At 38.2% G+C, this 22,458-nt stretch overlaps 1 protein-coding gene across 5 annotated transcripts; it reads left to right on the top strand.

Annotated features, from left to right (window-relative positions):
• The first annotated feature begins 236 nt into the window (after positions 1 to 236).
• ATR (Ataxia telangiectasia-mutated and RAD3-like protein) lies at positions 237 to 20,119 on the top strand. Of its 5 annotated transcripts, none has more exons than XM_088890156.1 (15): positions 237 to 1,429; positions 1,522 to 1,666; positions 3,526 to 3,638; positions 4,639 to 4,973; positions 5,096 to 5,220; positions 5,775 to 5,916; positions 6,030 to 6,602; positions 6,678 to 6,753; positions 9,040 to 9,355; positions 10,534 to 11,790; positions 12,287 to 15,677; positions 15,774 to 16,337; positions 17,620 to 18,243; positions 18,337 to 18,531; positions 19,486 to 20,119. In XM_088890156.1, exons 1-15 carry the CDS (start codon positions 1,270 to 1,272, stop codon positions 19,651 to 19,653), a joined length of 8,184 nt encoding a protein of 2,727 aa, XP_088746282.1. In that variant the 5' UTR covers positions 237 to 1,269; the 3' UTR covers positions 19,654 to 20,119. The 5 variants fall into 5 exon arrangements, with proteins under 5 accessions (XP_088746282.1, XP_010266921.1, XP_010266920.1 ...); XM_010268619.3 differs by having other exon boundaries at positions 238 to 1,429; positions 5,772 to 5,916; XM_010268618.3 differs by having other exon boundaries at positions 239 to 1,429; positions 5,766 to 5,916.
• Positions 20,120 to 22,458: the final 2,339 nt, after the last annotated feature.

Raw genomic sequence — 22,458 nt, 5'->3', positions numbered from 1 at the left:
GAAATACAGAAAGGCCAAAGTTTGATCTTCCAACTTTGAAAATCTCAGAAGACCACACCAAAAGAATTATCAAAACGCCCCGTATCACTTTTTGAATACCTTGATTCAATAATTCATAAAAAAAAACAGAGATTTAAAGATGGATGCCACCCATTAAATCAAGGCAGGATGGACAAAGTGAAGGGTGTATGAATGTATACAGTCTCATGTGATAGTGTCAGCGCTCAACATTTTCACGTGCTTCTCTCAGGTTTCAGCTACTTGGGTTCTTGATAGGGACCGGCCACCGGGTGTGTATGGGCCCTAGGGTCAACGAAGCAGCGTATCAACTGTTAACCACGGCATAAACATTCGTTCTCAACGTCTTACTGTTGTATGGAAAATTTTGATTCAATCAAAATATAATGGGAGATGCAGATGAAAGTAAATCCTTTCTTGTCTCTACTGATTTTTACTTTGGCACTCGAAAGTCTTCAAAATTGGGTAATGGCCTATCAGAAGAAGCTCTCAGGCGTTCTATTACCGTCCCTCCTCAAATTGTCTTCACGAAAAATAACATATTATCATCAAATTCCAAGAGACGATTTCTCGCTTGCGCATTTCGCCTAACAGCTGATGCGCTTTAGCGAGCTCAGTGTCTTTGACGCATCCACCGATCATGGAGTTCCACGTAAAAGTGTTACGGTGCTGCATTTCGTAAAAAGTTCCCCTCGTTTCGTTGAGTCGAGCAGTTCGAATTCAATGGGAGATTGTCTACATCCATGGACGGAAATCTTGAATTTTCGGATTCCGAAGAAGTGACGAGATCTTATTAATTTTTACACGTCCATTCGTGTGAACGCATATAAAGAACGTTGAGAGCTGAGACATCTTATTTTCATGGTTGATTCACCACCGTGCCGACCCACCAGGGATGAACGAGTCACGACTGTCCACTGGAGTTTAGTGGACTCGGAGGAGTTAGGATTAGAGTACGTCCTATCATATCTCCTGTTTCTACGATTACTTTTACTTCTTCGTTGCTCATTCTACTGTCTACACGTACAAAACGTCATTGTAGCCCACGGCAACGCGCGAGTAGGAACGGTGGGTCCACCCAGAACTCGGTCATAATCTCGAGAGTCGAAACTCGAAACTCGAAACTCGAAAGAGAAATGAATAGTGAAAATGTCGCTTAGGTCGGTTGTTTTAAAATAGGGAGGGAAATACCGGAGAAGGAGGGAGACTTGAGAGTAGAAAGGGAGAATTGTGCTGGAATGTGGAGGGGCCATGGCGAACCTCTCCAGCCTCATTCACGAGCTACGCGAGCGCATCGCTGCTTCTTCCTCATCACCTCCAAACAACAATGGCGAGGATGATCCCTTGGAGAGCAGGTTCCGTGCAGTACTTCCAAATCTCCTCCAAGCCTACGTCATCCCTTCTTCCTCAGGTCTCTCTCTCTCTCTCTCTCTCTCTCTCTCTCTCTCTCCCTGAATTTCTAAGAGAAAAAGAAGAAAGTTCACTTCTGGTGTTTTGTTGCAGCCAAGGAGAGAGAGGTTATTGCAGTCCTGAAGCTCCTCTCTCAAACCGCGAAGAATTTCCCTGGAGTCTTTTTCTATGGCAAAGCCACTGCTGTCCTCCCAGTCGTTGGTCGTATCTTGCCCTTCTTTGCTGAACCTGCATTTCGGTAACCCATTTCTGGACATATTACCTTGTTTATCGGAAAATTTGACCGCATTTTCTTTTGTTGAGTTTGTGTTGGATGTATTGTGATAAAGAAATAGTATCATTCCGATAGATTCGAACTCTTTTTAAGTCCAAATTTAAATAATACAAATGATATCGGTGTTAATTGCGAGCACGCTTAATCCTATGGTCCGATGCAATTCCTTGAACATTCCATTCTAATATCATCTTTTACCCTGGAAAACTTTGGTTACTTTAGCTATTGCATGCTGAACGTTATTTGCAAGTTTAGGAGTTTTGTATAGCGAGATTTGACAATGTTAATGTATTTTATACAAATTAGACAACAGCCTAAAACTTACCTCAATGGGTCAATGTGTAGAGAATGAAGACCACTATTATGAATTTTGTTTATCACAAAGTAAATGTTAATTGACCTGATAAACTGCTTACCTAATTATTATGTAAGGTGTTTCGCCTTTTGATTTTCCATTCAGTTTAGTTGCTAATACTTTATGCAGAGGCTACTGGAATGATTAATTCCAACACTCTTTATTTTATTTGCTTTAGCAAGGACTGGCTGAAGATAAATGTTACTAATGAATCCATCAATAAACATAGCCTTCTCCTACCCATTTAGGGTCAGGTACAAAAATCCTGTTCCACACTTTGGCTCCATTCAGTGCAATATCTTATGTTAAAATGGCAGTTTGAATTGCATTTTAGAATCGAGATTCTGTCTAGAATCAGATTCTAGTAATGTGTCTGTTTTGAATTCTACATGTATATTCTATATCCAATTCTAACTTGGCATTATCCAGAATCCACCTGCAAGTCTGTAGTGCATTTCTGGGATTGTTTGGAAGTAGATTTTGGCAAATGATAAGAATCTAAAGAGTCCATGTCATATGGGATTTCTAATCAATCCAACCAGATTTTAGGATGTTATTAATATGCATAGTTGTCAAGACGTTGTCTTGGTGATTAGGCTTTCTTTTGGACTGCTTTGTGCCTTGCCTTGGTGTTTCCATATGGGAGGCGCAATATTTTAGGTACAGTGCAGCTAAACCATATCACGATACAACTAAGGTAGAAGGGTGTAAAAGGGCATTATAAAAGACATTTTCTTTTTCAATTTAGAGATACAAAATGGGCTTTGCCTTTTCTATTGTTCCTTTTTCTTTGTAAAATCCTTTGTAGTTACTTCTTGTCCTTTTCCTTGTGACTAGATTAGGGGCTCTGCCCCTTCATTTTCCCCCTTTTCTCTGCAATTGATGCATCCACATATTCTCTCCTTTATGTTGTTGCATTCAAAATGACAAGGTTCTGTCTCTTCATGTGTTTGTTTTCTTTAATTCTTTGATCTGACACATGCATATTCTCTCTGTATTATTCTCCTGTCTTACAGAACACAGAGCCATTCCCTAGTTCTTCGTAGGCTGTACTGTTGTTTTACACTTTTAGTTCTACTTTTAAATTTTCTCTTTACTATAAAAGATGTTTTGTCATTGCTACACAAACTAGGGAAACAAGCTAATTCATAAGAGAATAGGGAATCATCCAAACTTTATATATAAAAAAACGCCCAGTCACCTAAATCCTTTTTGGGTCTAGCCCTTGTCTTTGTCCACTACTGATTTTTTTTTTCTTGTGAGTCTCTTTTTGGATTTTTCTCACTATTAGGAGAGGGAAAAAGTTTTTCTCCTGGTACATGCAATCATGTATTTTCCTGTTATAAAATCATAACTTATAACTATGTTCTGCTTTATTATTCACCTTTTTATATTGCTACAATGTACAATAGAGAATATTTGTCTTTCTTAATCATCCTTTGAGGAATCATACAATTTGTTCTTCCAGCTCCCGCCATGGAGTGATTTTCGAGACAGTTGGTTCTCTTTTATCCTTACTCCGTACTGGAGAACGAGAAGCATATCGCCAGTTTTTCTTAGATGGGATGTCAGTGGTTGAAGGTATGACACCTTTGCAGTTATTCATCTAAAAAGACAGTAATCTTGTGTATTCTAATTCATTTCATAGTTGGTACACAGGCTCATGAAGGGCACAGTGTTGGAACTACCACATCATGAATTTCATGTGCTGATACTGTTCTATGAACCTAGATGGTTCTATCTTTCTGTGGCGTTTTTCTTGCAACCATGTTAATTGGGTTGGTTGCAGGCACCTGGTGCAGATATGTGTCAAGGAGTCAGATTTGTTTGTTCTCAAGTCTTGGAACATAAAGCTCTGCTATGTTAAGATTGGTCCACCAATGAATTCAAAAAACAAATGTGGTAAATGAATTTGTAACATGATAGTTCCAAACTATTGATAAAAAAAAACATGATAGTTCCAAACTAAACTATAATAAAGCATTTAGAGTATACCATCACATGACACTAACGGAGCCCTCCTGGTTGGGAATTGCATAGATCTAAATTTCAGTTTCTAATTCTGATATTCTTTTAACAATATGAATTAATAGTTAATACCAGATGGCAGTTGGCAGATGCATGCCAAATTAAGGTTTTACCTGCAGAATCTGTCAATTGTCAAACTTCACATTGGAAAAAAGGGTACAGATTTGGTGGTTTGAATACATATCCCATATCCACACTCACCTGTGTGCTTTGTTGTCCAGTATAGGTACTTGGGTAAAATGGAGTCAAAAGAGTGGGATTGGCTCAGAAGTTGTGCAATATGAATCTCATTAGGATTCATAACCATCCAAACTCCTAAATGGATGGTCATGATTGATGTGGCTTTTGGGTAGATGAACAACAGTTTGGGGGTCTAGAATATTTATTTTCTAGACCATCTGTATATAAAGGGCAGAAAAATATTTTTTGTCCAACCTTTAGCCTTGTTTCTCTTATTCATTTATTGCTATTTTTCTATTCCTTAAATGCTGGATAGTCATTAGTTAAGATTTTATGAAAAAAATTGTGTCCTTTACTCCTTGCTTGTGTGCAGATCTTTTATATGTAGCATCAGTGTGTGTTGACAAATCGAGTATCGCTGCTTCCACTAGAGTGTCTTTGAGGTGTTTCTGTGAGTCCCTTGCTAGAATTGCTAAAAATCCAGCTCTTTTTGGTGATCTTCCAACCTGTTGCAGACCTACAGATGGCCCTGGAATCTTAATTGATGTCACAGATAAACCAAGGTGGAAGCTTTTTGCCACATGGGCCATTAAGATTCTTAGCAAATGCCTGACTGATGGAACTCTATATGTGGAAGGACTCATCAATTCATCATTTGTTTCTGCTGCATGTGCCCTTTTATGTTATGGAGATGCTGATTTACATATGGTGGGTAGCATCTTAATTACAATTTAGGTGCTGGTTCTCTTTGTTATTTAATGGCTAATTTGTCATTTCACTTTTTTTTTTTCATATTTCTCTAATTTTATATCCTGTGTATCCTGTGGTAGGCTTGTTTTGATTTTGCCCGAATTGCAACAGCAGTGATGGATGTTGAGTTTGTTCCCTGTGAGAAATTTATTCGGTCAATCTCCACTATATTAGGTGAAAATGAGAAGGAGCTTTCAGAATTCAGGTATAGAATTAAAATGTAATCACTAATGTTTATAATCTCTCAAATTTGGATGTCATGCTGCTTAAAATCTAACTGGAACAAGTAAAGAATTAGAACCTTTGTCCCTTTCACTATCTCTGTCTGCCTGAGTTAGAGAGAGAGAACCCATTTTCTTTTGCAATCTGAAGCAACTTGCTTTTAGATCTTTGTGTCAAAGGTTGGTAAAAGAATTAACATCTGTATTTTCGTCAAGTCAGTAAAATTAGTATAGCTATTACGACGGGTAATTTATACTTAAAATTTAACAGTATTGTATATATTATCAATCAAAAATAATATTGTATATTTTGAAAACAAAATGGTTGGGATCTGCCATTCATTGCAACCAATTAGGAGATCTTGTAGTTCAAGTGAAAGTTGTGTTGTTGTACCATGTCCATGATTGCAATTTGTAGATCTTCACATTATTTTTGCTTTCACAAGATCTGGGAAATGGTCCAGGTAGACACATATGGTACATACTTTTTTTTGCTTATTTTCTTCTAGGAACTTATAATGGGCTTTAGTTGCAGAAGCACAGTTTATGATTCCTCCATGGGAGCATGCCTTCATGAACTATACTCTATTTGTTCGGATGATGTTGTTGAATGTACAGCTGGAGATATAATCAATATTTTTCCTCAATCATTGCAAAGCACTGAAAGTCCAGAACTTAAGGTTAAATTGATATCTCAATTGTGTTATTTTAGATAAACATTGTCTTTGTTTCTGTTCCATTCATTGGTAAATATATCTGTTGAAAGGAGTTAATTGATTGCTTTGACTTTCAGGTAGCCATGTGCAGTGCATACATTCGGATTGCTAAAACTTGCCCCATTCATGTATGGAGGCCAGAATCTCTTCTCAACATGCTTTGCTACTCAAATCCTTGTTTGCCATTGATAGATTGCATTTGTATAGTGGTAGATCTACTTGGGCCTGATCTTCTTGGAGAGGGAGCAACCAGTGATTGCAATATATCAGTTTCAAGTGGCAAAGCAAATAAAAGCTTGAAAACTGGAGAGAAGAGGCCTGGTCAGAACTTGGCCTCTATGAAGATTAAGCGCCAAAAAGTGGATAATGATATATTGGTTTCCAATCCTAATGCCCAAATGGGGTCGGCGCTTACTTGTAGATATACATGTGAAAGAGACAGAGATTATGCAGATTATATGCGGAGATTACTTTTTCTGTTTGTTGGCCTTCTAAAACCTCTTGAGGATAAAGCTGATTTGTTGAGACCAGAGGTTACCTTAAGGGCCCTTAGCATACTTTGCATTGTGTTTTGTAACTATCCGCAAACCAATTTGTCACTATGCATTTTTCAGCAGATGCACTTGTGGATGCCTTGGATATGTGAGCAGGTACACTGTGATTCCTAGAATAGATTCACTGGCTTGACTTTCACTTTTTTGCTAATGGAGAAATGCATTTTGTAGGCAAAGGAAAAAAGTTCGATCACATTTGACTTATCCATATATTTGGAAGCAGTTCACAGCATACTACTTTTGCAAAGTAAGAGAATAATCTAACCTTCATTTCATTCTGAGACATGATTTTATTAAAATTGAATTCACTAATGCCTCTGCTTGTTATATCATATTTTTTAAAGTCCTGTAAATCATATTTCACGGAAAAGGATTCAGACATAAGGTTCAGATTGAAACCCTTTGGATTTATGATTTGAATTGTTAATTGTATGGTGAAGTGTAACATTATGATATAGATGTATATGCACACACTCAACTAAGCCTTAATGCCAGTATGTCACCTATTTTGGGTTGGCTGCATGAATACTGTCCTGCCATTCTGCTCTACAAGAGCCATGTACCTTGCTCATTTATCCCATACTTTTTTCTGAGAAAGAAGGTAAAGTATTGTATTACTCGTAAAAACCACAGAAGTCAAATCTGCACAGAAAGGAGCTGTGCAGTGCCCAAGTTAATTCTGTTGATCTTCTATTTTGTGTATTCTGTGTGCATAGATACAAAAAAGAGAGCCAAAGTAGAAAAAAAGAGCTAAATGGCCTATTCCTGAAAAGTTTGTGTGTTCCTACCCAAGAATAGGGGTGTCAATTGGACTGGATTTGGTCCAATCTAATCCAATCCAATACTAGTCTATTACAGATGGATCAGTTTTAATCCAATCCGATGAATAGTCTGGACCATTTTGGACCAGTCCAATTCAATGTCTAGACCATCCAATCTGTTCAAATTGGTTCCAATCCAGACCTGGTCCATTGACACCTGTATTCTTATCTTCTATCAATGGACCAGATATTGATTCAACCCAACCCAATCGGCCAATCCAATATAAATCCATTACAGATGGACCAGGTCCAATCCAATCCAATAAATACTTTGGACCTTAAAGTCTGGACTGGTCTAATTAAATGTCTTATTGGTCTTTTCAATCTGTTCAAATTGATTTTGATTTGGATGGGGTCCAACCTAAAACTGATCCATTGACACACCTACCCAAGAATACAGCCTACCCAAAAAAAATTTCAGCAAATTTTCTTCTGTAATATATTTATTTTCAAACAATCTCTTAGTTTTTCCACCCAAATTGTCCAAACCACTGTAGCATGTCCTATCCCCCAAACAACCTTGTCTTCTTTTGATAGACCATTCAGCCTCCAACCCCATAACAATGCCATCAAATTTTCTAGAAAGCAAAACTGTACCTCAAACAGCCCCAGAAACTTTGCCCATAGACTCCTTGCAACTCTACAGTGAATAAACAATGATCTGAATCTTCTGAAGCTTCTTCATACATACATACCTACTGGGCAACCTTCTCAGACCTCTCCTTGTCAGAACATTCGCTGTTAAGCATTTTCCCAACACTGCAATCCATAACAGAAAAGCAACTTTTGGAGGTGCTACAGTGTTGCACATTTCAGCTTCTGGAAAGCCCTCCATCTCCACTTCAGCGAGTCTGTTGTAAATCTTCCTGCTTTGTCTCATTTCCAAATTTGTTTGTCCCTACTCAGATTATCAGTACAATGGCACCGATTTGCTGCATCAGCTCCAACCACTGCCCGACCTCCCAATCATTTAGGTTCCTACTAAATACAGGGCACCGAACTGCTACATCTCCTTCCCAAGAAACAGCCTCAGCTACCAAAAATTCCTTATTTTGTGCGATCTCAAAAAGGATGGGGAAACTCTCTTTATGCAGCTGATCTCCACTCCAAGTATCACACCAAAATTTTATCCTTGTACCATCTCCCACCACATACTTAATCCATTTATCCCATACCTGGTTGCTGATGCAGCATGTCATCATTTGGAGAGAAAGTCCTAGCATTTTCAAACATGAATCACGATTTGTATTCATATTGAATATGCTAAAGTTTTTTATTCTGGCTGGCATCCTGACACAAGCCTCTTTGATCCTGCTTGGGACTGTCGGTGTAAGACAAGCTAAAACTGGCAGAGTTATACATACATAATCTTTTAGATTAAATCTGCAACAATATTCCTTTAATTTTATTTTCTTGAAAAAAGCCTTATTTTCCATATTCCAATTTTGCAGTTTTCCTTTATAATTGTTCTGGGTTTTCCAGGTAGAATAAAAAAGAAAACACAACAACATCATCATAATCACTATTATCACCATAGCAATAGACAATGTTGTTGATCTTGATGACAAGATTTAAGACTGACCAAGTGTTGCAACCCTTTGAAATTGCCCTCTAATTAAACTTAGATCTTATACTCTTGAAACCTGTTATTTAAACTTACTTTTTATACGCTATGTTTTATGATTTATATTAAGAGCATTCTTTTTATTTAGGTTCCCTTCCTATGGAGAACAGAATTTTCAGAAATAAAGGTGATGATGCAGATCATATAATTTCAGTGCTAAAGCTTCCATGGACACATTCTCTTGCCATTCCTCAAGCTCATCCTCTTTGGAAGGCAAAATGTATCTCTATTCAAATTTTCTCCAAGATTGGCATTAGATTAAATACTGAAAATGACCTTGAGATTTTTGATTTGGCTCTTCATGATGGAGCTGAGGAAGTTAGAGTTGAAGCTGTTTTGTCTATTCCAATGATTGTCTTATGGTCTGGTTTTGACCTGCTAGTACATATTTTTGAAAAGCTAGAGTAAGTAAAATGGATTTCCACATGTTTATCCTTTATTTTGTAAGAGAAGCTACAATATTTAAGAGCAAAATATGTGAACATTTGGATGCTGATTATTTAAATACTTTATTCACAAATTACTAATATATAAACCTTATCTATGAGAAGTAATTTACAGTTAGTAATTCATTTTGTACATTCTATTTTCAAATGTTATATAAGAGCCAGTTGCTTCCCCACAGCTCCAGATAATGCTTCAGACTTAGTTGGATCATTCTGTCCAATATTATGTTGGTTTGTTGTCTTGTAAAATTTTCTTTTTAGTCTAATTTGGTTATTCCAGTCATATACCATACTAGGTACACCACTCTATTTAACCCCCCTAAACTAATTTTATGGGCAGTATCCTCTATAATGGAATTATGTTGGATTGGGTCGGGTAGAACAATTATCCAGTCCATGACAGAAGCTAAGGGTAGGGGTGTTGATGGATCAGGTTTGGGTTGGACACAATCTGAATTAAAACCAATTTGAACAGGTTTAATGGTCCAATAAGATATTGAATTGGACCAGTCCAATCCAAAATATTTATTGGATTGGATTGGACCACTATCCGGTTCATTGACAGTCTCATGTATATGAGTCATTTAAAATTTAATACAATACTTTACCATTTCTCAAAAAAAAAAAAAACAGAGATGTACTAGGGTTTCTATACTATGCTCAATATGAGAGGAAAGGAAAGGTTATATGAAAAAATCAAGAGTAAAGGAATGATATAATCTTTAGAGACAAAGCTCAGACCAAATAATTACTGATAGAAAGTGTTTCTGTGAAGGTAGCCCATTAGATGATGACATTGGAAGCCTTTGAGCCTTTCTCCACTGATGACATCATCCGGAATTGGCACATTATGACATTAGTTGTTGACTAGGGTGGTCACATTAAACTACCGGCTCTACCAAAACTAACTATTGAACTTTATTTCCTTGCCTTGTTCAATCGTCAGATGTCTATTTTGCTTTATTTGGATTTTAGTTAAACTATGTTATGATGGACGCATTTTCACATTATAATCTCAGACTCTAGGTGATATCTAGTGTGACATATAAGGGCATCTGGGTCCTGTCACCAGATGGTCTTCTAACTCATTCTTGTTCCTCCTTAAAGAGCAAACTCATTATTGTTCAATTTTGCAGGATCCTAGTGAAAGAAAAGCATGACCAAGTGAACAGAATTGTCCCATTTTCTATTGGGTTTTTGGCTTGTCTCTTTGGATCTTCTGATGCTATTGATGATCAAAATGGAGGAATGTGTAAATTGTTCTTAAGTGATGACAATGTGAGACATTATAAGACAGTTAATCACCTATTGCAAGGATTCTGGTGTCCAATGTGTGATAAAAGAATTGTACAGGATCATAAACAATGTCCTAAAGTCATTAAGTTGTCCAACATTCAAAGCTTGGAAAATGGTCTGGACTGTGATTTTGGTAACTTGCAGTCTCTATTTTTTGAACTTCTTCTAAATGAGTCATCAGAAGAGGTTCAAGTTGCATGTGTGGGAGTCATCCAAAGGATACTGATGCATGGGACCAAAGATATCCTGCTTAAAACAAGGTCTCAATGGATTCAATGCATTGAATTTCTACTCCTCAACAGGAAGAAGGCTGTAAGAGAAGCATTTTGCTCACAGATTAGTTGGTTCATTGAAGGCCCCATTTTGAATTGTTTGTTTGAGGATGGAGAGGCATCAAATAAAACAAAAGAACAGAAATTTCTGGACCAAATAAAGCATGCTTTGGCAGTGGCAGAAGATCCCCAGATCTTTGAAACTCTTTTGGAATCAACAGCTGAGATTATGAATGCAGTTGATATCCATGCACAACTTTTCTTTTTCTCACTTATTCTTTTGGTTGATCAACTTGATAATCCACATATTACAGTGCGGATAATTGCATCAAGGTTAATACATCGATCTTGCTATTTCCATCTAAAAGGAGGATTTGAGCTTCTTCTTTCTAGGGTTTTCCATATTCGCAATGAACTGTTTGATTATCTATGCATGAGGCTGGTGAACCGTCCTGCAATGGTAAGAGAGTTTGCAGAAGCTGTTCTTAGTGTTAAAATTGAGGAACTGGCCAAGAAAATGGTTCCTGTTGTTCTTCCAAAGCTTGTTGTCACTCAGCAGGATAATGATCAAGCACTTGTCGTACTGCATGAGCTGGCCATGCATTTGGACATGGATTTGGTGCCATTGGTAGTCAATTGGTTACCTAAAGTACTTGCCTTCGCTCTTCTTCAAGCTGATGGGCGAGAATTATCCTCTGCTTTACAGTTTTACCAAGCACAAACTGGCTCTAACAACCAAGAAATATTTGCAGCAGCATTACCAGCTCTTCTAGATGAACTTGTCTGCTTTCTGGGTGATGGTGATTCAGATGAGACCAACAGAAGGTAGGAGTACTCTGTATCAGTTTTCTTGTACTAGGTAATCTTAGACAGAACTTGGCAAACTTATATTCTGATCAGTTCTAAACCTATGCGGTGTCAGATCTGCCAAATCTATGCCCATTTTGAGTCCTATGTTCATTGAATTCGGTACATATCCGCTTAATTGGAATGTACCCAAAAATAAGTTATGCACTATTTGATTTTTAAATAAATATGCAATTCTCAATCAGTATTTTTTTCCAACTTAATGCAGTGGTTTTTTCTTTTCTTTTTTTGGTAGATATACAGTTTGATTTTCCTTTTAATTTGAATTTTCAAATATCATATTGGAAGTTTATTTATTTCATCTGAAATATAATAAATAACTTGTTAGCATGTTTGGCAATTAATATTGGTTATCCAATATACCATGTATTCATATATTCATATCAATTGGTGGATAATATATTGGTATAATGTCCTGGAAATCTAACCATTTTCATTAAATTTCTATTTGTAGGTTAGTGAGAGTTCCTCAGATGATACAACAAGTTGCAAGAGTCCTGACAGGTTCTGATGATCTTCCAGGTTTTTTGAGGAATCATTTTGTTGGTCTTCTTAACAGCATTGATAGAAAAATGCTTCATACAGAAGACCTATTTCTCCAGAAACAAGCCTTGAAACGCATAGAAATGCTGATTGAAATGATGGGTTCTCAACTTAGCACTTATGTGCCTAAAATTATGGTTCTTCTCATGCATGCCGTTCAGAAAGAAGCACTTCAAAGCAAGGGTCTCTCTGTCTTGCATTATTTCATCAAACAGTTGGCAAAGGTATCCCCATCCAGCACTAAGCATGTTGTCTCTCAAGTCTTCGCTGCTCTCATCCCCTTCCTGGAACGAAATAAAGACAACCCTTCTTTGCATTTGAATAAAGTTGTTGAAATCTTGGAAGAACTCGTGGTTGAGAACAGGGTTCTCCTAAAGCAGCATATCCGTGAGCTTCCTATGTTACCAAGCGTCCCTGTTCTAACTGAAGTAAATAAAGTGATACAAGAAGCAAGGGGATCAATGACTTTGAAGGATCAATTGCAGGATATGGTTGATGGTTTGAATCATGAGAGCTTGAATGTAAGGTACATGGTGGCCTGTGAGTTGTGTAAGCTGTTGAAATTAAGATGGCCGGATGTTGCAGCAGTGATTGCTGCAGAAACTAGCTCTGATCTGGATGTCTTAAGCTCTTTGGTTTCAACCTTGCTTAGAGGATGTGCAGAAGAATCAAGAACTGCAGTGGGACAGAGGTTGAAATTGGTGTGTGCAGATTGCCTTGGAGCACTTGGTGCAGTGGATCCTGCCAAGGTGAAGGGGATTTCGTGCCAGCGCTTCAAAATTGAATGCTCAGATGATGATCTTATCTTTGAATTAATCCACAAGCATCTGGCTAGGGCTTTTAGAGCCGCATCTGATACCATTGTCCAAGACTCGGCTGCATTGGCCATACAGGAATTGCTGAAGATTGCAGGTTGTGAGGCATCAATGGATGAGAATGTTTCAGCTTCTACCTCACAGGCACCAAAGGGAAAGGAAAATCTGATAATTGCCTCGTCTGGGAGTAGGAAAATAGATAATTGCAGTGAGATGAACAAGAGGGGCCAAAGATTATGGGGCCGTTTCTCTAATTATATTAAGGAGATAATTGCCCCGTGTCTTACCTCAAGATTCCAACTTCCCAAGGTTGCTGACTCCACATCTGTAGGCCCCATATACCGACCTTCTATGTCATTCAGAAGATGGATATTCTTTTGGATCAGGAAGTTGACTGTGCATGCAACAGGATCTCGTGTAAGTATTTTTAATGCATGTCGGGGTATTGTACGCCATGATATGCAAACAGCAATGTATTTGTTACCTTATTTAGTCCTTAACGCTGTTTGCCATGGCACTGAGGAAGCACGCCATGGCATAACAGAGGAGATACTATCTGTCCTCAATGCTGCAGCTTCAGAGAATAGCGAAGCTGCAGTCCATGGAATCACTGGTGGACAGAATGAAGTTTGCATGCAGGCTGTGTTCACTCTTCTTGATAATCTTGGACAATGGATGGATGATGTTAAACAAGAAATGACTCTTTCCCATTCTCTTCCTTATTCAGTTTCTAAACCACCCTCCAAGGCAAAAGTTCAAATTGCAGATCCTTCAATGGTTCCAGATCAACTCCTGGTGCAATGTAATAATGTGTTGGAGCTGTTGGCTGCTATTCCAAAGATTACCCTTTCCAGGGCTTCCTTTAGGTGTCAGGCTTATGCTAGATCTTTGCTATACTTTGAATCTCACGTTCAGGTGAAGTCAGGGTCCTTCAATCCAGCAGCTGAGAGGAGTGGGGTATTTGAAGATGATGATGTTTCATTTCTAATGGAGATATATAGTAACTTGGATGAGCCTGATGGCCTGTCTGGCTTGGCACATCTAAGGAAATCAGCCAACTTACACGATCAGCTCCTAATCAACAAGAAAGCAGGCAACTGGGCAGAAGTGTTAACTTCCTGTGAACAGGCTTTACAGATGGAACCTACTTCAATTCAGAGGCATTCAGATGTGCTCAATTGTTTACTAAACATGTGCCACCTTCAAGCTATGGTTACTCATGTAGATGGATTAATTTCTAGGATTCCTCAGTACAAGAAGACTTGGTGTATGCAAGGTGTCCAGGCAGCTTGGAGACTTGGTAGGTGGAACCTAATGGATGAATACCTTTCTGGAGCAGAGGAAGAAGGTCTACTTTGTAGCAGTGCTGAGAGTAATGCTTCCTTTGATATGGATGTGGCCAAGGTTCTCCAGGCAATGATGAAGAGAGACCAGTTCTGTGTTGCTGAGAAAATTGCCCAGTCTAAACAAGCTCTGCTTGCACATCTAGCTGCTGCTGGCATGGACTCCTATGAGAGGGCTTATCCTTTTGTTGTAAGACTTCACATGCTACATGAACTGGAAGACTTCCATAATCTCCTTGTTGATGATTCTTTCTTAGAGAGATCATTCCATCTTGACGACCCAGGATTCTCAAGAATAATAAAAGAATGGGATAATCGGCTTAGACTTACACAACCTTCGCTTTGGACAAGGGAGACACTATTGGCCTTCAGGAGGTTGGTATTCAATGCAAGTGGTCTTGATCCACATGCTGGGAATTGCTGGCTTCAATATGCAAAGCTTTGTCGTTCTGCTGGTCATTATGAGACAGCCAACCGAGCAATTTTGGAAGCCCATACTTTAGGCACACCAAATGTTCACATGGAGAAGGCTAAGCTCCTTTGGAGCACAAGACGATCTGATGGTGCCATCGCAGAACTGCAACAGTCTCTCCTCAATATGCCTGTAGATATTGTGGGTTCTGCAGCAATCTCATCAATTACTAGCCTCTCTCTGGTCCCTCTCAACCCACCGTCACTTTGTTTAACTCAAGTTTCAAATAAGAACCAAGATGTTGCCAAGACCCTCCTCCTATATTCCAGATGGATCCATTACACTGGACAGAAGCAGAAGGAAGATGTGATAAATCTTTATTCCAAGGTGAAGGAACTGCAACCCACATGGGAAAAAGTATACTTCTATATGGCAAAATATTTTGATGATGTGCTTGCTGATGCCAGAAAGCGGCAGGAAGAGAATCTTGAACCAGGAACTAGAATCACACCATCATCTTCTTTTGGTGCTAATATAAATACAAATACTGAGAGACCTTGGTGGTCTTACCTCCCTGATGTCATGTTAAATTATGCAAAAGGACTTCATAGGGGCCACAAGAATCTTTTTCAAGCTCTTCCAAGGTTGTTAACATTATGGTTTGATTTTGGGAGCAAATATCCTAGAGTTGATTCGTCATCCAATAAAGATTTGAGAAATGTCCATGGAAAGGTAGAAATGTCAGTGCCACAATGAATTTGATTCCTGATTTCACTGGTTTCTTTCTTTACTGTCTCGTTTATTCTTTTCTGATCCCTATTTTTTCAGGTCATGAGCATCATGAGAGGCTGCCTTAAGGATTTGCCAACATATCAATGGCTAACAGTCCTTTCACAGTTGGTCTCTAGAATTTGCCACCAAAATGATGAAATTGTCCGGTTAGTGAAACACATTATCACTTCTGTTCTCCGTGAATACCCACAGCAAGCTCTTTGGATGATGGCAGCAGTTTCGAAGTCTACAGTTTCTGCAAGACGTGAGGCAGCAGCTGAGATCATACAAGCTGCACACAAAGGGTCCCGTCAAGAAAATAGTAGTTTGTTTGTTCAATTCTGTAGCTTGATTGATCATCTAATCAAGCTGTGCTTCCATGGGGGACAGCAAAAGGCAAGGGCTCTCAACATCTCAACTGAATTCAGTGCTTTGAAACGGATGATGCCACTTGGAATCATAATGCCTACACAACAAGCACTTACTGTCGCCCTGCAAACATATGATACAAATCTGGCTGAACCACTTAAGATTGACATATTTTCAGCCACTGATCTTCCTACCATATCTGGAATAGCTGATGAGGCGGAGATCTTGTCTTCTCTTCAGCGACCTAAAAAAGTATTTCTTGCTACTATCATTATTAGTTTTCATTTTTATTAGTTTAGAGGTCTGGTTGTCATATACTTTTTATACCTTAATGGGTCCATCAAGGAGAGCTCTCTTTCTCTGCGTCAATATTTTAAAATGCGGAGGCATGACACAAGTCATTCCACTACTTGGAGGCCTGAGGCATAGTTCAGAATGTAAAAGCTGTAAGCCTCCTAATACCCCTAAACATAAGGAGGCTTACGCCTCCTTGTGGAGGGGGATGAGGATGGAGGGTGAGGAGGAAGAAGAGGAAGGAGGATCTCATCTCTCTCTCTCTCTCTTAATAAAGATCTTTCATATTAAGAAGAATGAAGATGTATAATACTTTCTTTCCCATTCTCTTTCCTTCCCTTCCCTTCCCTTTTCCTTCTTTCTTTTCTCTCTCTTTTTTTTTCTTTTCTTTTGTTTCTTTCTTTTTTCTTACCCTTCCTTTCATTCCTATTTTTCCTTTCTTTTGTCTTATTTTGTATGAGTGGGTGAGGAGACATAAGCCTCTTGCACCTGAGGGCGTTTTGGGGGTGCCTCACCTGGAGGTGTGCCTCTAGGCATATGCGGTATGCCTCCCACACCTTTTAGAACATTGCTCTGAATGTCTGTTTGCTTGGGTTGATGTATAACTAAATTGACCCATTCAGATGATTTTGCCCTTTCAGTCATACTTCTTAATTTCATTGTTTTTTTTTTTATTTTTAAGAACAAAAAAAAAATGAAGAAATATGTCAAATGTAGCTTCAATATTTTATTGAAGCCTTGGTGTATTTCAGCCAAACCGTTCAGCTTGAATTTTGATAGAACAAATAGAAAGATAAAAATTTTATATAAACATATTTATTTAAACCTTTTATAAAGGGTTTTTAAAAATTAGGATGAGAAGAAAATGGAATTTTGATTTTGTAACAAATGGTATAATGAAGTTATATAATATACATGTAGTAAAAATGTGCTGAAGCTTTCTTGAGATGTCTATCACACAAAATTTAAAGCAACTCTCTTTGTCAAAGTTCTGAAAAGCAAGACCATCACTACCAAGGTTTTATACAGATAGGAATGTAGAACTGATGGTACTAAGTCATGTCAGTTTTTTAGACCATTTTTATTTTTATTTCTTTTACCCTATTCTTTGATCTCCTTGGAGACCCTTATTGAATGGTTGGTTGTATCACCTATTAATCTTGGTAGATTGTTTTTATGGTCTATCAATTTGGTCCCAAGTTTCCTACGCATTAAAATGACTACTATTTTGGATTTTCAGGTGGTTTTTCTTGGTAGTGATGGTGTTGAACGTCCATTCCTCTGCAAACCAAAGGATGACCTTCGGAAAGATGCACGTATGATGGAATTCACTGCAATGATCAACCATCTATTATCTAAATACCCTGAAAGCCGTCGGAGGAAGCTCTACATACGCACCTTTGCAGTGATTCCACTAACAGAGGACTGTGGCATGGTAGAGTGGGTTCCCCACACCCGTGGGCTTAGACATATACTTCAGGACATCTATATAGCTTGTGGAAAATTTGATAGACAGAAGACAAATCCTCTGATTAAGCGAATATATGACCAGTGTCAGGGGAAAATCCCTGAAGATGAAATGCTGAAGACCAAGATTCTTCCCATGTTCCCTCCAGTCTTTCATAGATGGTTCTTAACCACATTTTCTGAGCCGGCTGCTTGGTTCAGGGCTCGGGTTGCTTATGCACACACGTCTGCTGTTTGGTCAATGGTTGGACATATAGTGGGACTTGGTGACAGGCATGGTGAGAATATCCTATTTGATTCCACAAGTGGTGATTGTGTTCATGTTGATTTCAGTTGCTTATTTGATAAGGGCCTGCAATTGGAGAAACCTGAGCTGGTACCATTCAGGCTAACGCAGGTAAATAGAAAAGCATATTTCCTGTGCCCATTCTGACTATAGAAGCATGAGTGATATGAGATTTTCATTAATATTATTTGATGGGGCATGCAGAATATGATTGACGGATTAGGTATTACGGGATACAAAGGGATTTTCTTGCGGGTTTGTGAAATCACACTTTCAGTACTAAGGACACACCGGGAGACTTTGATGAGTATCCTGGAAACTTTCATCCATGATCCTCTTGTAGAATGGACAAAGTCTCACAAGTCCAGCAGAGTAGAAGTCCAGAATCCCCATGCTCAGGTTTGAACCTTCATCCATGTGTTCTGGATTTAACCATACTTGGAAACATCATCTGGTCAATTTATGATATGTTTAGATTGACACTTAGGGGCTGTTCTTTTTTGAGATTTTGAGAGGGGGGAAAGTTGGTCAATGGGATTTTGGTTCCCATTGGCCAAGAACCCCATGTTCTTTTTTCAGATTTATGTGGGGACCAGGGAAAGCTTATTTTCCTGGGTACCATCCCCTAGGTGGGTAAATAACTTTTCCACCTAGAGGGAAAATTGCCAACACTTGAATGGGACAAATGCCCCTTTTAATAGTGGATTTTTATGGCTAAAATGGTCATTGCATTATTTACCTGGGAAATAAAAGAACATGGGTAAATGCACTTACCCGGGTAAATGTTTCCCAGAAAAAACTTACCCAGGTAATTGTATTTACCTGGGTAAATAACTTACTGAAAAGCGAACGAGGCCTTAGAAGACAAAATGGAATGGAAAGTGACTTGTTTAGGGTAAAAAAATTTGTCCCGATAAAGCTTCAGGGAGTTACTGCCTTGAATTAGGGTTGCCAACTCACTGAGTTGACAATGATAGTTCATGACTCGTACTTTTAGCATTTTTCGTTGCTTTTATGGAAAATGAAATAATGGTTAGCATTAGTTTGTATATTCTTCTTGGCAAGAATTGTTTTACATATATTTATTTCAACTGAATGAGATGGGAGTGCTAGAAGCAAATGCATGGAATGCACATTGATAACCCACATATATTGATTATATCATTCCATTCATATATGGTCATAATCCTTGTATTCCATTATCTGTGCTTAATGCACATTTTGTCAGCATTTCTGGATGGGATGTGTATCTACTCAATCTTTTTTTGGATCCTGTTTCCAACAGATTGAATTATAAGCAAAGCATTTATTGGGTTAATTAACTAGGAAGGTTGTGATGTTTGAACATTACAGAGGGCCATCAGCAACATTGAAGCACGGCTGCAGGGTGTTGTGGTTGGTGTTGGAGCAGCACCATCTTTGCCTCTAGCTGTAGAAGGCCAGGCTCAGCGCTTGATTGCTGAAGCAGTATCACACAAAAACCTTGGGAAGATGTATATATGGTGGATGCCCTGGTTTTAGGTCTTCATATACTAAGATATCCTGAATGTATCATCAGTGATTGGTATGTCGCATCATTCCATTGCCTTGGCATTTTCATGGCTGTGGTTGTGTTAGAAGAGCTTATGGTAGTCCATTTATGGAGGTGGCATTTTGGATTAACCATAGGATAGGTCTTCTCTTCTAATATGATGAACCAAAGCGTATATAATTTAAATATTGGTTGTTAGAAGCAACCTAACTAACTGATAATCCAAAAAAAAAGAAGCAACCTAACCAACTAATAATTCCAAAAAAGAAGGTTATCTTGTATGATAGAAGTCGAGGTGGAGTTTGCTGCCTACTTTAATACTAGTGTTGTGGATAGTTATTATGATCTAAAGCCAGTGAGCATTCAAATGTACATAGATATTGCTTTTGTGTTATTGAAACTTGACATGATCAATTTATCTAATCAGAAATTTAGTTTCCCTTTTTTTATCAGCAATTTTAGTTTCCTTTTAAATGCGTCTTTTTTATGTAATATTGCTATTTTCTTTTAATCAAATTTTAAACTGCACCATATCATTGAGTTATTGAACCTCCAATATTTGCTCATTTACCACAGTTTCTCTTCGATCTTGTAATTCCGAATCAGAAATTAGGTTTTCGAACACTCCTACCCAGTGATAGTCTGTTAACTGCCCCTCCGTTTTTTACCAGTCTTCCTCTTGTGCAAATCGTCAATATTTTGGTCAACAGGTTATCCTTTCGACTGGACATACTAGTTCACGGGCTACCCAATCGTATCAGGGGCTTCCCAATACGCCCCTACATGGGTGTTTCGGGTCAGACCATGGTTTCAGAGGGTAGCGGCCTTAAACTGACCCTCTGAATCAGATTGAACAAAAAAACTAAAAAAAAATGGACAAATGAGCCTTGATATATGGCCTATATTTTTTTTTATCAGTAACAGTGAAATTTTATTAATGATAAAAACACGATTACAACGGAATGGAGATAAAAAGTCTAAACTCCAGTTACCCAAGAACTTTCTGATCTTGTAGTGATTACAAAACAGCCAAGAATAATGTCTCTATTTACCCCTTTCCTAGCTAGACCGTTAGCCAATGCATTTTCACTTCTCTTAATCCAATCACATTGAATTTTCATGTCCTTGGTTAATCATTTATGTTTCCTCCTTTCATTATTGTATTTCCACATCATAGCACTGTTGTCTTCTGTTAGCCATTTCACCATCATTATAGAATCACCTTCTATAACCACCTTTTTGATATATGGCCTACATCGATATTTTGAGCATTGCTTGGATGGACTAGGGTCCAAAGTTAGTTCTCTTTTTTATTATTTATTTTTTGAGCAATAGAGTTTTGTTGATTGGGACTAGGGATGGCCAGGAGCGGAGCTTTTCACGAGTTATTCAAGCTCGATTTATGAGGCTCACAAGCTTAATTGAGCTTATATATATATAAAACGTTTGGCTCACAGTTGAGCTCAAGCTGAGCCAAGTTTGAACTTACACCTAATTAGGGCTGAAGATCATAATTCAATGTTAACCTGCAAAGCTGCAACGCCAAATCAACACTCAACTGCAATAAGGTCTTATCCCGTTCCCATCTATTTGTGATTGGCTACGTAAATCCTATGTTAGCATTTAACCTAATTGGTTACAATTAGACCTGGCAATTGGGTTGGGTGGGTCGGGTTTGGCTTGGGTCAAGACACTTCAGGTTGATTTCAGGTTGGGTTGCCAAATGCTAGACCCTAATCCTAAATTTTCAGGTTAGGGTTGACCCATGGGTCAATTCGGATCATCCTAAAAAATAATTAAAATTTATAAAATAAAGAATAAATATATGAAGAATGCCAAATTAAAGAAATTAATCTTAAAATTCCAAATATAAAATGAAAAAACTTGAGCATTTAACAATTCAAAGAGTAAAGACTAAATAGTAAAAATTAAAGAATGGAAACTTCTAACAATGCAAAAATAGTCCCAATTAGACCTAACAATTGGGTCAATGGGTTGATCCATGACCCAACCCAACCCAATCCAATTTTTTCCAAGTTGGGTTAGATTGGGTCATTCTCAAATTCAGGTAGTTCAATATGAGACCCTAACCTTATTTTTTCGAGTTGGGTTGGATCGGGTTCGTGGGTTGGGTCAACTTTTTGCTAAGTCTAATTACAATTGAAACTGAGACAATTCTTTCTTCACATGTAAGAAAAATATTATTTAATGGTAAATTAGTAATAAAAAGGGAAAATTCTCGATAGCTACTTTATACTTTAGGCGAAGTACCAATTTATTATCCAAATTTTAAAATGCGATAACCTAATACGCCTAACTTTCATTTTGTGACAATTTAGTACCTATCGTTATGTATATCACTTGACCTCACATGCAATTTACGACTTTTTAAAATGTCAAAATTACTCGTGAAAATAAAATACACTGTTCATCATTTGTTTCTCAAAAAATTAACAGAATCCAAAGAGCTTGCCGCTCTATTGTTGCGTATCGAATTTTTTATCTGCTCTATTGTTGCGTAGCAATATAAGTCTGCTAATGCTGCTTGGCGGCGTTTTTTCGCCTTCTCTTCGTTCTGGATAGGAGCACTAATGGACACGGGGAGGGAGCAGGCGAAGCGTGTCGTTCGTAATGGAAAGAAAGATATTTGCCTCTTTGTTGGACCACCAGCGCGAACACTGTGGTATCTGAAGGAAAAGAGAAGGAGTGCCGCCGCTGTTCAACGAAGGAGACGATGAACAGTCAGAAACCACGGGCGCAGGCGACCCCGACGAAACGAGAAGTGGCACCACTGT

Source organism: Nelumbo nucifera, chromosome 6 (genome assembly GCF_055504915.1).
Source record: "Nelumbo nucifera cultivar China Antique chromosome 6, China Antique-T2T, whole genome shotgun sequence".
NCBI lineage: Eukaryota > Viridiplantae > Streptophyta > Magnoliopsida > Proteales > Nelumbonaceae > Nelumbo > Nelumbo nucifera.
Note: the sequence above shows the minus strand (reverse complement) of the source record. Positions and strands in the feature narration are given on the sequence as shown.

Bases quoted from the DNA above. Each gene is read 5' to 3' on its own strand.
- ATR (XM_010268618.3), top strand. From the start codon at position 1,270: ATGGCGAACCTCTCCAGCCTCATTCACGAGCTACGCGAGCGCATCGCT. The intron at 1,667-3,525 runs GTAACCCATTTC...TTGTTCTTCCAG, and splicing joins TTTGCTGAACCTGCATTTCG to CTCCCGCCATGGAGTGATTT. The intron at 5,917-6,029 runs GTTAAATTGATA...TTTGACTTTCAG, and splicing joins CTGAAAGTCCAGAACTTAAG to GTAGCCATGTGCAGTGCATA.